Source organism: Sceloporus occidentalis, unplaced genomic scaffold (genome assembly GCF_023333645.1).
Source record: "Sceloporus occidentalis isolate IW3139 unplaced genomic scaffold, rSceOcc1.0.p SCAF_4, whole genome shotgun sequence".
Classification (NCBI taxonomy): Eukaryota; Metazoa; Chordata; class Lepidosauria; order Squamata; family Phrynosomatidae; genus Sceloporus; species Sceloporus occidentalis.
This window is the reverse complement of record NW_028316984.1, coordinates 46,676,323-46,691,477: the sequence shown is the minus strand read 5'-3', so window position 1 is coordinate 46,691,477 and position 15,155 is coordinate 46,676,323. Positions and strand designations below refer to the sequence as shown.

General features: G+C 39.0%; 1 protein-coding gene across 9 annotated transcripts in view; it reads left to right on the top strand.

Moving 5' to 3' along the window:
- PKP4 (plakophilin 4) overlaps positions 1-15,155 on the top strand; it is a 156,936-nt gene that overhangs the window by 32,240 nt on the left and 109,541 nt on the right. For all 9 annotated transcript variants that reach the window (XM_089519966.1, XR_016280864.1, XM_089519972.1 and 6 more), the window contains one exon: positions 3,864-3,994. In XM_089519966.1, the coding sequence (XP_089376092.1) occupies positions 3,869-3,994 (126 nt within the window). In that variant the 5' untranslated portion in view covers positions 3,864-3,868. Of the gene's footprint in view, positions 1-3,863; positions 3,995-15,155 lie in introns of those variants that run through there.

The window sequence follows — 15,155 nt, the reverse complement described above, 5'->3', positions numbered from 1 at the left end:
CCTTAGCAACAGCATTAGCCCAGCTTTTGCATCTCTGAATCCAGGCATAGATTTCTCTTCTTTTACAATAAAAGTTTTTGCTGGCATTTTCCCCCAGTATAGGAGCATTTCATTTACACTGAAATCTATTGCTTTGTGCAGTCACCATCTTCTATAATATTTTTTCCATACAGGACACATTTCTGCAGCTGCTTCTCCATACACTTCTACATTATGCAAATTGGACCTTGTCTTAAATCTGTTAAACTAGCCTTTGCTGGTTTCTTCAAATGTTTCATTCACGGATGTCTCTTGTTTTTTAGCCTTCATTATATTAAATAGAGCTTTGGCCTGGATAAATGTTTGTGCTTAGGGGAATATTGTGGCTGATTTGGTATTGAATCCCCACATTTAAAAGCGTTCCCACTGGCATAGCGTTTTTTAATTTTGGCTAACACTTTGACATCTTTCTTGTCAATTGTACTGATTATTGAGCAAGTGACACCTAATTTGCAGCCTATTCCACTTATGCACATGCTTTTCTCACTAGGTTTGATTAATTCTAGCTCTTTTTGCAAGTTGACAATCTTACAATTTCCTTTAGCTTTATCTGTATATTTAAGTGCCATTATGAATATTACTATATAAGTATTAATACCTGTACATGATGACACCATGCACAATTATACTGTACAGTACTCAGACTGAACAAAAAGATGACACTGAATTAAAAAAAAGCAGTGTGTGGTTGCAGAAGCACCACCTTTTTGTTCAGTCTATGTACTGTATACTGTAGAGGTTGTTCATTGTGTGCTTATAATACAGCACTGTGCATACTTACATTTGTCGAAAGAGTGGACCACAAGTCATATAAAAAGATTCTGGTAATAACTAAATAGCATTCAAAGAGAGGGCTGTCAAAAAGTGGTCCTGTAGCTGTATGTTTCTATCTAGCTTTGTCTCTTGCTATTGATGTTCCAAATGGGAAAATCTCCCCTGAAGCCAAATGTCTCTTGGAAAGGGAGAATTAATATTTCCAAACTCAGTAATTAATATTCTGTGAACAATTTGAATATGGAGGCAGCAAAATTTGCAACTGACTTTAGCTATGACCAAAAGAATTTTTGAATGGATTTACTTTTTAAAAAATGCTGCCCACTAAAATGGCAGCTTAAATTAGGTGTTGAGAAGTATAAGATGTATTGCTCTAGAAGAAATGAACCATATCCATGCTGAAACAGTATATCAAATCTTAGATAACAGCACTGATTCTTCTTAGAGGTCAGGTGTGGGAGTGTTTAGGCCACTGGTTCTTCATGAAATTGGTTCCTAAAGTTAGCTGTTGCCATTCAAGACAACCTTGGAATCCTTTGCTCTTTGAAAATATTAGTTCAATATATTGTACCTGTCAGAAGGCAAACACTGTTGGCTCATTAGGAAATACATTTAAACTAATAGGTTTATATAGTAGAAATAATGCAAACACATCTTGTGTATATTATGCTGGTCTTGTCCTAATTTCATACAGTCTGTGTAACTTTACTTAAAAATGTGCGAAGAAAGGATGCAAAAATCTGACTGGTCTTTGAATGTATTTGAAAGGAAAAGACTAGACAAATGGTATTTAGACTAGATAGGACTCGGAGCATTTAATAAAGAGAGATGTTCTACTTGAAGTAAAGAAACAAGCTTGCAGGCTTGTAAGTAATGTCTTGTCTGGTAATCTTTAGTGAATAAGAGATTCTTCTAGGCAGTGAAGCCTTTTAAAGTTGGAAGAGTTCGTGCTGACTTCTTTTCAGACCACAGAAGTACAGAGGTATACAGAGCACACCAGAAATATATGCAAAACCTTGCAGAAATATTCATACACACCTCACCTTAGAATGATCTAGTGAAAGCTCAGACTGGGTCTGTACTAGGGTTAGAAAGGGGCGTCCCTTCTGGATGCCCCTAACTCTAGTACGGATCGAGTCCGTACAAAATGACGGCGCCCATTCCACACAGGGGCCACCATTACGACGTCATGAATGCTCCGCCTCCAAATGAGGCGGTGCGGACGTGACGTCTTTGCACCGCATGAGGGCGCCTAGAGCGCCCTTTCCACAGCGCTAGAAGGAGCTCCAAAACGGAGCTCCTTCTGGGATTTGCATCGCTGGCGCAGCCTTTAGACGGCTGCGCCAGCAACGCAAGGGAGAAAGGGGCCAAGCGGTCCCTTTTTCCTCCTCCCCGCTGCCACCGGGTGTCCTTGGGGCTTGAAGCCCCAAGGACACCCCTTTCCAGGCCGTGGGGAAGTGGCCTTTTGCCGCTTCCCCGCGGCCTGGAAAGCGGCAGATCGGGGCCCCAGAAGCTGCCGTTCTGGCAGCTGGAGCCCCGATCCGGCGGGGAAAGGAGCACCTACAGGCTGCCCCAAAGGGGCGGTCTGTAACGCACCTATGGCAAGACTTAAAGGTTTCTGTTAATCGATGATTCCCTCCATCCAGTATGACTGAGATTGAGCAATTGTACTAGGAATAGGCAAAAATAACAAAATCTACATGTGAAAGGTGAGTAGATGCATTGTCAAGAAGATTTATAGCTGTTATTGCTGCCATAAGTGTTTCTACCAAGTATTGACTCATTGTTGTATGACCAACAAGTGCCAGTTGGTTTTTGTTTGCTTAGCTTTGTGCTGTATATATTTTTCACCATCACATTGTTAAGTATCTTGTGAAGATCATATAGTAATGAGGCCAGTTAAATCCATTTTAGTTGCAGGTTGGAGAAAACAAAATATCAAAAATCAAGGGTGGCATGAATATATCTTCAATGAGGTATATAGATTGGATGTGGGTGTTAGTAGCTTCCATCAAGCAAGCCAGTCTATCTTGCAAAACATGACTGACATAGTTTGGTCAGTAACTGGAAGTTCTTCAGCCAGTGAAAAGTAATGCCTTAAACAGAATGCAAAATGTGAAAAGTGTCTATAATTTGAGGGGAAATAACATAAACCTATTCCTTTAGGTTTTTTTTTAATTTATTCTCTTCCAGTCTTAAATATACAGCCCAGGATAGGATCTTCAGTTGCAGTTGTCTTGCTTTTCTTCCTCAGACTTATCTTTGTCATTGAGTAGTTGTGTGCAGTGGCATGCCTACCTCTGGTGTAACCTGGTGTGTGTGTGTGTGGGGGGGGGGGGTCCCAAAGCAGAAGGAGTAGGGCTTGGAAGCAACATCAGGCTCTACCTTGCTGAGCATGCACATGCCCCCCCCCCCCTCCTTACTGCGGCTTGGTTTTCCTCAGACAAAAACCAGGCCACAGCAAGGAGGGTCAGGGGTGGCATGCATGCACTCGGTAAGGCTTAGCTCAGCCTCCTCACACCTCCTTGTGGAAACCCTGGCTTCTTGCTGAGGCCTGGCTCTCCTCTGAGGAAAACTGGGCCGTGGCAACGACAGTCAGGGCAGGGGGGTTACTGGGTGTCACACCCCGCCCCAAGCATGTTGTTTGATATAGAAACCGTGGGTAGCAGAATTGATTTATAGCCACAGAGAAGGACCCTTAAAACTGTTGGATGAAAAGAACTGGTAATCTTGAGAAATGGATTTATATATAAAGTTACAGCAGTTTTACATAAAGTTAGTTGCATATATATATATATATATATATATATATGAATGAGGGTACATTTTTGTTTGTTTTTAGATAAAGGCTGTAAATACTCCTAGACCACCTCTTCTCTGTAAGCCCTCCTCAGGCAAAACAGTATGTCTGTGTCATTTTTGGAGCAGAGTAAGAAGATCCTCTGAATCCCTCAGGAATTATAGGTTTATGGAATGTTTTAGTGGATAGAAGATAAGTCGTCAGTCAAATACATAAATGTAAAATAATCAAACTGATTTTTTTTCTCCAGGCAATATGCCAGCTCCTGAGCAGACACCTTTAGAAGAAGCGCTGCAACAGACCACCCAGGAATCTTCCACAAGCCCAGCCATGGAAACAGAGGCTACTGCCACCACTATCCTAGCTTCTGTAAAAGAACAGGTATATGTACATATATTTAAATAAAATAAAATTTGTAGATATGTCTATTTGGAACTTGAATATTGGTTAAGTTTGATTTTTTCTTTTGCCTAGAGATTAAATATTAAGTACTTCTTGCTGTTTTGGTATCATTATGGGATATAAATACTACCTTATTCTCCAACACAACAACTTTATACTTTGCTCCACTGTTTTATATCTTTCTTTTAGTTCTTTAGTGATTATTATGGTGTCCTGTCATCAGTGGTAGCTGGTGGCTTCCATGTCAGTGGAATCTGCTCTGGGATTTAATATGAACATTAAAGGAACTGTTGAAGTACTGAACCCTAGCCACAATTTAGCACCATGGATAGCTCTCTTAAACGTCAGACTTAAACCAGGAACAGATTCACCATTCTACTGACATGGGGGCCACCAGACTGCCATGGGAAATATCAATTCAGATCCCTAATCAGCTGTAAAGCCCAACTAAACCTTAATTGTAAAACAGTATGAATGTATATAAGGTAGATTTGATCTCCCTTATCCTTTATGCATGGGACCAGAAGTGTTTTGGATTCTATATTTTTTTGGATTTTGGAACATTTGCATGTACATAATGAGATATCTTAGAGATGGAACCTGCAGGTAATTTTTTACATAATATTTTTAGTATTTTGTGCATAAAACAAAGTTTGTGTACATTGAACCATTAGAAACAAAAGGCATCACTATCAGACACCAATGCGGACAATTTTGGAGTATTTTGGCATGCTGGATAAGGAATACTCAACCTGTATCTAGACTTATTCCTGCTATTGTAAATCTGTATTTGTAGTTTGCAGCACTGAGCGCATCTGTTCAGAAAGGACCTGCCATTTAGGCTGTGGTGAAATAGAATTTTGTCTTGTAAAAACAAATGTGTAAGGGTAGGAGAATGATTAAAATAACTCTATAGGGTTAATTTAGTAAATATTTGGGGGATAATATAAATCAAGTTTATTTTCCTAGACATTGAAAAAAATGCTCAGTCAGTTTATAAACAATATTTTTGACATCTGTTGTGATTGCTGATACCAAGAACAGTGTGATGTGTATTTTTTGTACTTTCCCACTTGGCTGCTCTTTTCAGGATAAATGAAATCGTGATATAGGTCCCACTGTCTGCTTTTCCTGGCGTGGGTTAGATGCCAACTCTTTCCCGAGTCTGTTGGCCTGAAAAATGGCTCCAGAAGATTAGAAGACTCTTCAGGTCACCTTTACAGAGGGGCGTGCTTAGTTGGGATGTGGGTTGGTAAATCCCTATCCTGTAATATAAATTCAGGATGTCAAGGTTTGCCTTCCCACCTGCACCCCCCAGTGCTGCCTTTTTGGAGGATAGTGAGTGGCAAGAGGACCAAAGTGCTAGTTTGGGCATTTTTGTACTGAACCCGGCTGAAGAATCAAGTCAGAATTTTTTAAATGTTGAGTGACACCCAGTGTGGGAAAGCCAGTGAGTTTGGACATTCAGTCTCTAAAAGGTTCACCATCACCGGCCTAAATCATAAAATAATAGATTCCAATGAACCCATTGATTGAAGCCTTTCATTTTTGTAATAATATTACTTAATTACTTAATTAGAATGGAAGCAATCTGTGTCCAGTCACCACTTGAACAGCATCTGCTATCAGAGGGAAAGGGAGAGTTCCATTGTGCAGTTCTGCTTGCATGATGTTGAATGGTACCCCGGATAACTAAAAATTGTTACTTCTGATACCTCTTACTTTGGAGATTGGAGGCAAAACATCTCCTTGGTAAACAGTATAAGTTTGAAGATTTTTACTGAATTCTTAGAAAGTGCAAGTATTTCTGTTATAGTGCAACTTTCAAATTAGTAGCTGGTTTTCACAGAATGTATACTTCACAGTTCATGAATAAGTTTAAAGATAAATGAAGAGCTTTGTCTCTTCTTTGGATGGAAATGAATCAAGGGCATTAAGAAATCCCATGCAGTTTTTAAAAATTCAGTCTTCTGTTGATATTGTTATGTCAGTGTTGATAATTAAACACTTTTCCTGTATGGCAGAGAGCCCAGAACTGAATGTTTTCCAATACAATTATGTACTTTTTATTCATGTCAAACTAAGCCTTTAGTACTGTTTGCTTTTGCCTCTTGAACTTCCATTTATTTCAGTTAATAACTCTTGTTTACGGCAGGCTTCTATTTGCAAAATAATTAAGGTTGCCACATCTTAACCATTTAAACAACTTTAAATGTGCTCATGTAAGTAATTTTTTCTGTTAGGTACACCTTGTTTTCATCAGGATGGTGAGGTAGGAGAAATGGAGGCAAAAACCAATTTGAAATATTTCTAAAATAAGCATTGAAAATATTGCAGGGTGATAAGAAGTCTTTGCAATCTTTCTCCCTGTAATTAACCAAGATGTTTAGCCATTTTCTAGATTGAAGTGAACCTCAACATATGATTTTCAGTCAAGCTATTTTTTTCCTTTATGATGAATGAAAAATATGAAGATCATTATATTTTCCTTTATAAGCTAAATTTAAAAACAAAAAAATCCTGTGCTGATAAAATATTATTCCGCCAATCAAAAAATATATCAGACTGACCATTGAAACTTTGCAGTCTTCTTCAACAGGTAGAGTTAATAAAACAATGTGCATGGAAAAGGAAGTGTTGGTGTAGTGGTCTATGTTATTGGTTGGTCAGATAAAGGTATCACTTGAAATGGATGTTGACTTTTTCTTGTGACCCATATCACTACCCCTGCAACATTTTCAGATAAATATGGTTACTTGTCTGCAGTTTTGTAGTTGTTCTCATGTTAAAACCTGATTAGTTTACTATGCCTTATGTTTTCATGAAAAAGCTGTCCATGTTCATGAGAGGGATGATGTGAACGCTAAATGAATATAAGTACCCTCATATCCCACCATTTTTGTTTTTTGAAAGACAACTCACAAATGCTGTTGAGAATGAAATTATAGATCTGTAGGATGATTGCTTCTGTGCATATGTAAATGCTACTGTATCAACAAATTGCCAAACTGAAACAAATGAGAACTACTCTGGCTTTGTGTTTGAAAGGGAAAAGCTTTGCTGTAGCCATGGCAGCATATTCCTAATGCAAGGAACAGTAGTTTTCCAAGGTCACACACATGCCACTAAAAAGATATTCTAGTTACTTCATCTTATTATTTGTGCTTTTTGAAGACATACATCGTTGGTGTACTGAGGTGGTGGGTCTGATAGTTCCTGAACAGTTAACTTTACATTTTTGCTTCTCGGCCTTTTGGTTAAGATCAAGTGTAGTAACTTTTCATTTCCCCCCAGTACTTTCTCTGATGTATCTTTATTAGATTAGTTTTTATTTTTCAAAAGTTGTTTATTAAATACTTCTATTGATTCCGTAGGACAGGATGATTCTCAGTATTACAGTAAGGAACCTGAAAGCTGCAGTTGGAAAACAATGGTGTTAAGTATGGAGGCATCAACTCACCCATCAGATATATTGACTTCACTATTCTTCCAAATTGTTATATACAACAACCTTGCAAAAGAATCCACCAATGTTAATAGTTTGTGAAATAAAATGAAAATGACTAGCTTGCTCAGAAAGAAGTGATGGGGAGCTGACCCCCTCCTTGAGTAACCTGTTGCATTCTCTGCAATGCATAGAGCCTCTTCTCAGATGGATTTATGTGCCAGAGACAGAATAGAGGGATTTTCTCCCATCTACCTGCCCACTCACCTCTGACTGTCAGGCAGCTGCTGAAATGCAGGGCTAATATCCAGTCTTTTCATTGTAAAATAAGCAAACCTAAACCAAACGTAATTTCTGAAAGTATTCGGAAAGTGTACATTATAATTTTTAATTTGCTTTTTTCTAAAGCTTGCTATATAAGCAACACTTGTTCGCTAAGGTTAACTATTATTATTATTACTAATATTATCCCATCCTTCTCCCAAGACTGGGATTCACGACAGCTTACAACATTAAAAAAAAACATACAGTTAAAAACATACAAAAACAATATGTTAAAATAGGATTAAATTACTGGAATAATGAAAACAAATTCAATACTAAAATATCAAATACTTTAAAAAGATAAAAAGCCTCAAAATACATTTAAACAGTATAGAACCCTGGGCCATTCTATAAAAGCATTCTATTTTGAATGCCTGTCTGAAAAGGAAGGGTTTTGCCTGTTAGTAGAAGGCCATCAAAGAAACATGGATACTGTCCTGAGGGGCATCTCTAGAGGATGCAAGGGGTGTGGACCACACCAAGCGACACCCAGTGGGATTCAGGGTATACAGGTAATGTAGACTCTGAGGAAAAACAAATCTAGTCTGAATGCTCCCTAGAAACCAAACTGACACAATTGAGGTTGTCATACTTTGCAATATCATGAGATGACATCGTTTGTTGACAACATTGATAATTATTATTTATTTGCTATTATTATTATTATTATTATTATTATTTATGGTATTTATACCCCGCCCTTCAGCCCTAAAGGCTATCAGAGCGGCTTGGTAAAGTACAAAGTGGGGGAGAGAGAGAGAGAGAGAGAGAGAGAGGAAGGAAGAGCAGCAAGATGGACTCAATCAAGGAAACCATAGCCCAGTGCTATCAAGACTTGAGCAGGGTTCTTCAAGAATGGTTGTCTAGCAGGTTCCTCATTTATAGTCACCATATTCAAAGTTAACTTGATGGCCGTTGAAAAGAATCTTTCCACAGTATAAAATCTGTCTTGCATGAATTAATATTTCCTTTAAGCAAAATAAAAGTTCCTAACATAATGCCCGTAGTGAAGGGGTTTTAAAATGAATAAACTGACCCATAATGCATTATGGGTTTTTTTAGGCGGTTTACAGACCACCATTTTGGGGTGGCCTGTTCCCGCCCCTTTCCCCACCGGATCAGAGCCTCAACTGCCACCGTGGCAGCCTCTGAGGCCCCAATCCGCTGCTTTCCAGACCGTTTCCCCGCGGCCTGGAAAGGGGTGTCCTTGGGGCTTCATGCCCCAAGGACACCCGACAGCGGCAGGGACAAAGAGAAAGAGGCCACTTGGCCCCTTTCTCTTTTGTGATGCTGGCGCAGCTGTGTAAAGGGTGCGCCCAGTGCCACAAACCTGGAAGGAGCTCCATTTCGGAGCTCCTTCCGGCGCCGTGGAAAGGGCGCCCTCACACGGCGCCAGGGTGTCACTTCCACGCCGTTCCGTTTGGAGGCAGTGCGGTCGTGACGTCCCAATGGCGGCGCCCATGTAGAATCGGCGCCGCCATTTTGTACATACTAGGTACGTACTAGGGTTAGGGCGTCCGCAAAGGACGCCCTTTCCTAATCCTAGTACGTACCTAGTACGTACTTTTTGCGCGTCTGGAACACATCATAGTGTTTAAAAAGGGTCTTTTCTCTCTTTATACAAAAGGCCTAATACTGTATGCCTTTTATTAGGTCTGGAACAGCATGTTTCATTTACATCTTCAAAGGTTCTTACATTCTGCAACTGTGTGTCTGTGAGTAAAAGTGAAAAAGAGCCTTTAAAATGTGTGTTATATGTTGTATCTTTTGAAGCATTTCATTGATGTTGTAATTACTAATTCCATTCTGTGGCTGCTTTCGTAAACTGGAGATGAACAAATGTACTTCGTAAAATCTATGCTTCTGTTTATTTGTAGGTAATAGCAAAACAGAACTTTAAAAAATAATTCTAAGATAATTACAAATTAAAACCAACATTTGCAATAGTCTAGCAACATAACAACTAAAAGACTTTAGAGAAGAGTTAAATTTTTTTAATAGTGAGTGAAGCATCAGTAAGACAACTCAATTATGTTCCTTTCTTGTATTCATTTTTTTCACTAGGTATCATTCTCAGGAGCAGTCCACAACAAATAGTTTATTCTCCTGTTTTAGCACATCAAGACAGGGTACCCACGATTCCTTTGTTTGTTTGTTTGTTTGTTTGTTTGTTTGTTTGTTTCTGGGATATATATCACCTTTCTCCCAGATGGAATTTAAGACAGTTAGTAAATATTAGGTCCCTTTACTCTTGTCTCTCTCTGTTTTTAATTTCCTTGCAAGGAAAACTATCAAAATGTTCTAATTCTTCTACTAAAAATAAAATTAAAATCAAACACTTTGGCTACTGTTTTGGCCAAGAAAAAGAGAAGAACACAGAACTCAGAAGGTGAACCGGGAGAGCACCACTTACCTTCTGAGAAAAGGAAACGGTCAAAGGACATTTTAAAACGATCACTGTTAAGACAGCAGGTGCACTGGTTGCAGAGGGAGAGGAAAATGAATAAAGCACTGGAAAGATTCAGTTGGCTATTGAGAAGGGAGCCTCTGAACACATGACAGAAGTAATATTAAAGAACATACTGTATATATTCATGTATAAGTCTAAAAATTTTAGTCAATACAGATGTGAAAGAAATACTGATAGAGGGAAGGTTGGAAGACATTTTTTTTGAAAGTTGAGAGTAAAAGGAAGGCTGAATCAGAGCTACTGACAACATTAAAAGGCCTGCAGGGCCATGGGTTTTTAATAAATTTCAGAAGAAAGAAAGGAAATAAAAATTGGAGTGACAGAGTTGCTTCAGGAGAGTATAGCAGACATAATGTCTCTGGCACAGGTATTGGGAATGTTAGTGTCAATCAAATTGTACCTTAGCTCAATTCCATACCAGAGCAGTGCAGCTGTTCCTAAGACCTCACCAAAAAAATTAGTAAGAAAATATTATAATTTATTATAATTATTGTAATTTGTCTTTATTAGCTAAGGTAAACAAAAAAATTGAGATGGTGGTTATCTAGGATTAGATAAGCATTAGATAAGGACAGTTCTTTTGTACCACAGAGGAAAGTAACAGTTACAATGGATGCAAGTCTAGTTGGGTGGGGGTCTCGCTGCTCTGACAAGGTTATACAAGGAGAATGATCAACCGGAGAAGGAACTCATCATCAATCTGTTAGAAATGAGAGCAGTGAGACTAGCTCTACCTCACTTTGTGCCATTGATAGAGCATCACAGTTTTCAAATCAAGACAGACAACATGACAGTGAAGGCATATCTTTTCAACCAAGAGAGTTTGCATTGTCAGCAGTCGATAAAAGAATCAGCAAAGGTTTTTAAATGGGCTGACAAATGTTTGAATTTATTGACAGCTATTTATTTAAGAGGAACTTTGAATCAGAAGGCAGATTTCCTAAACAAGCACAAAATCATGCCTAGAGAGTGGCGTCTGAATCAGCAGGTTTTCAATTATCTGCAGAGACTTTATGGGAAGTTTTCAATAGACTGGTTTGCTTCTGGAGACAATTTCATATTACAAAGATTTGTTTCAGTTGATAGAGATGTAAAAGCAGAAAATCATGATGCTCTAGCAGTGATGTTGCTGAAAGATCTATTGTTTGCATTTCCTCCTATGCCAGTAATTTGGAGGGTCCTCATAAAAATAAGGCTTCAAGATGCTCAGATTGTGTTGTTGGCTCCACATTGACCTCTTGGGCTGTGGTTTCTTCTCCTGAAAAGCATGTTGGTGGAGGAACTTTATCATCTACCTCAAAGATAAAATCTGTTACTACAGAGTTTAGTTTGCTACCCCAAGTGTAATGGTTGCAGCTAACAGCTTGGAGGTAGAGAGGGGAGGTTTGCTGCTACAAGAATATTCAGAGTTAGTAACAAAAGCATCTAGGAGGCTGTCAGCTCAGTGCAGTTATGAGACCACTTGGAAAGCATTCCAGAAGTGGTGCTCTCAGAATTTAGTTATACCTGACAATGTTCAGATAAAAGAGCTATTAGCTTTTCTGCAAGATGGCATAGCGAACATTGTTGTTATTAGCTGCCTTTGGGTCAACTTCAGCCTATGGCAACCCTTTAAATGAGAGACTTCTGGTCACCCTGTCCCCATCCACCCTGCTCAGCTCCTGCAGATGAATGATTGTGGTTTCAGTATGTACAGGATACTGCTGCTTGGAGGAGAAAGACTGAAAACCTTACAGAGAAGCAGAGCAAATGTTTGTCTTAATCTTGGACACTTGGCAGATATACTTGCTCTGCTTTCTGCTATGCACCAGCTACATCTGGCTTTTAAAGAGGACAACTTTACTAATTCTGTTAATTATTAGCAGATATAATAGAACACACACAGCAAACACTTTCACAAATTACTGTCTTTTAGTGTGTAAGGATGTAACACTTTGAAATACACCATTTCACTGGCAGACTTGGGGAAATGAAATGTGAGGTTAACACTTACTGTGAATTATCATTCTAGGAAGTCTGAAGGAGCAACAGCATAGCAGTAGCATTTACATTACTATAGTTCTTCATAGTGAACTAAACACTCTCTAAACAGTTTACAATCTGTAAGCCAATTTCCCCCAATAAGCTGGGTACTTATTTTACTGACCTACGAAAGGATGGAAGAATGAGTCAGCCTGGAGCCCTCTGGGAATGAACTCACAATGTTGTGGCTGCAGTACCAGCATTAACTATTGTGCCACCAGGGCTCCCTAGTGCAGTGATGGCGAACTTATGGCATGCGTGCCAGAGGTGGCACTCAGAACCCTCTCTGTGGACACACACGCTGTCCCCCTAGCATAGAGTTTGCCAGAGTTTCTTACTAGAAAGCCAGAGGGATGTGGCACTTTGCAATAAATAAGTGGGATCTGGGTTGCAGTTTCGGCACTCGGTCTGTAAAAGGTTCACCATCACTGCCCTGATGGGTTATTCCCTTGTGCCTGTAGGTTAAGGCAGGGGACCAAAAATGCTGTTAAGTCTGTTTAGTCTCACTCTCAGTTTAATTACATAGGCTTACTCATAATGAGACAATAGATTAAAGTCAAAGTACAGACAGAAATAGGTTTGGGGTTTTTTGCACCCCCTGGAAGGGGGGGGGGTGGCTTGCTCCTTATGACTTCCTAGAATAATTAATGCTAAGTGTCATCCTATCATTCTCAGGCTGGCTAAAGGAGCAATCCACTATGTTTCAAAGACCTGGAAGATCAATTCATTGGCAACTCGTGCTTTGCATTTATTCTGCCTGTGTTTAGTACATGAGTGAGGTCACATGTGAAAAAGTATGAACTGAGTTATTACCCACAGAAGAGGCTGACTTAAGTTATTATAGCTGGCCTTTATACCAATAAATTGTAGAATTGAGGTGCCTAGATTATTACCTGCTGTAATGCAATGCAATTAAACAGAAACCCTCTTACAATGCTAGAACTTATGGATTTGGCATGGAAAAACACATCAGAAACAATTCCTTATGAGCAGGAACCTGATGCTTTGAAGAAAAATCCTGTCAAGCATAAACAGGAGTTAACATCTGGAATGAAGATTCCAAGTGCCTTCTCTTAGACTAATTTTTTACACTGTATGTTTAGAGCAATACATTTGAAGGTATTGGATATAGGCTCTATCATAAAGCTTATGTGGAGAGTTAAGCAATAGTGTTCCAGTAATACAATTGCAGAATTGTTCACGCTCCTGCTTTACTCTTTTCCCTGTGGGAGGGAGTAAAATAATTTAATAGTAAACAGGCTATGAGAATAGTTTTAACTGAATAAACCTTAACAGTGAATTAACTTTACCATAATAAGGATATTAAAGATTGAAATGACAAATGATGTGTAAGCAGCATGTGTAAATTCATTCATATAGGGACCAAAAATCCCAAAGTCACATAGACACTGATTGGATCCAATCAGATGATAACTAATCCAGAAGGAGAATTTGGCATTACAACAGGCATATTGACGATTTAAAAAAAAAGAGGGGAGAAGAAAAGAAAGTCCTTACATTGAGCATAACTGGGAAAATAGAATCAAAAGCAGAACTGTCTATATCGTTCTGCCATTACACAAAACTATGTTGAAACAACACTTTGAATGCTACTGTATCTAAAAAGGATGTTATAGATCTAGATATGTAACAGAAAAGATTAAGGGAATGGGGCAACTTCCTTTTGAAGAAAGGTTATAAAGTTTAGTTAGGATTGTTTTGCTCTGGTAGGGAAGACACAATCGAAGTGCATAAAATGATGCATGGTTTGTAGAGTAGGTAAGGGGAGTCTTATCTCATCTACACGCTCGGAGCACTTAGACCTCAGTTCACCCACCTAAGTTGTATGAAAGAAGAGTTTCTCCACACAGTGCATAATTTAATTGCAAGATTCACCACCCCATGGTGTTAGGATGGCCTTCACCAAGGTGCTTGAACAAATTCATGGAGGATAAGACTGTAAGTAGCTACTAGGTGTGATGGCTTTATGTTGCCTTTAGTGTTGGAAGCCGCATTCCACTGCATGTGAGTTGCTGGTGTACTTAAATGAAAGAGTGCAGTTGTATCCACTTTCTTCCATCCCATAGATAGTGATGAGTCATTGAGCATATAGAATTCTAGACTACATGGGCTTTTAGGCTTTTCTTCTGATATCTTACTAAAATCACATTCTTCCATTCATGTGCATTTTATTTCAAATCTGTCCTACCTCAACTTTCTTTGTGATGCTTGGATCTTGTGAGAATTGAGGTTACCAAAATTTGTTCATGCCATTCCCATTTTAAATACTGGAAGTCATGGCAGAAATTGGTGGAAATGTTTTATACATTTGTGCAGGTTAACAGAGCTCAATGCATTTTCATTACATTGTCCACATTCCTGTAATCAAATTCCCTGTCTTATTATAGATTTGGGTTGTGTATATAAATATATAATGTTGTTGTTGGTTGAGAGCTAGCCTGGTGTAGTTGTTTGAGCTTTGGACTAGGACTCTGGAGAGCAGGATTCGAATCTCAACTTGACCTTGTAAGCCCACTGGGTGACCTTGGACAAATTACACAGTTTTAGCCTCAGAGGATGGCAATGACAACCTCCCTCTGAAGAAACCTGCCAAGAAAACCCCATGATAGGTTCTTTGTAGGGTCACCATAAGCCAGAAATGACTTGAAGGGGCACACAAGGACAGCAACAAGTAGTGAGAAAAGGAACTATTGCTATGAAAACAAAACTAATCTTAGGAAATGGTGAATGCTGCTGTGTGTGACTAGTCTTTTCGGTTTAAGGCTACTTCTGTTCAAACAGCACAAAAATGACCAATTTGTTTGTGCATTGGTCAGTTTATCTGCTTATCTGTTTCAGAGACCATTAGGGTGTGCTAC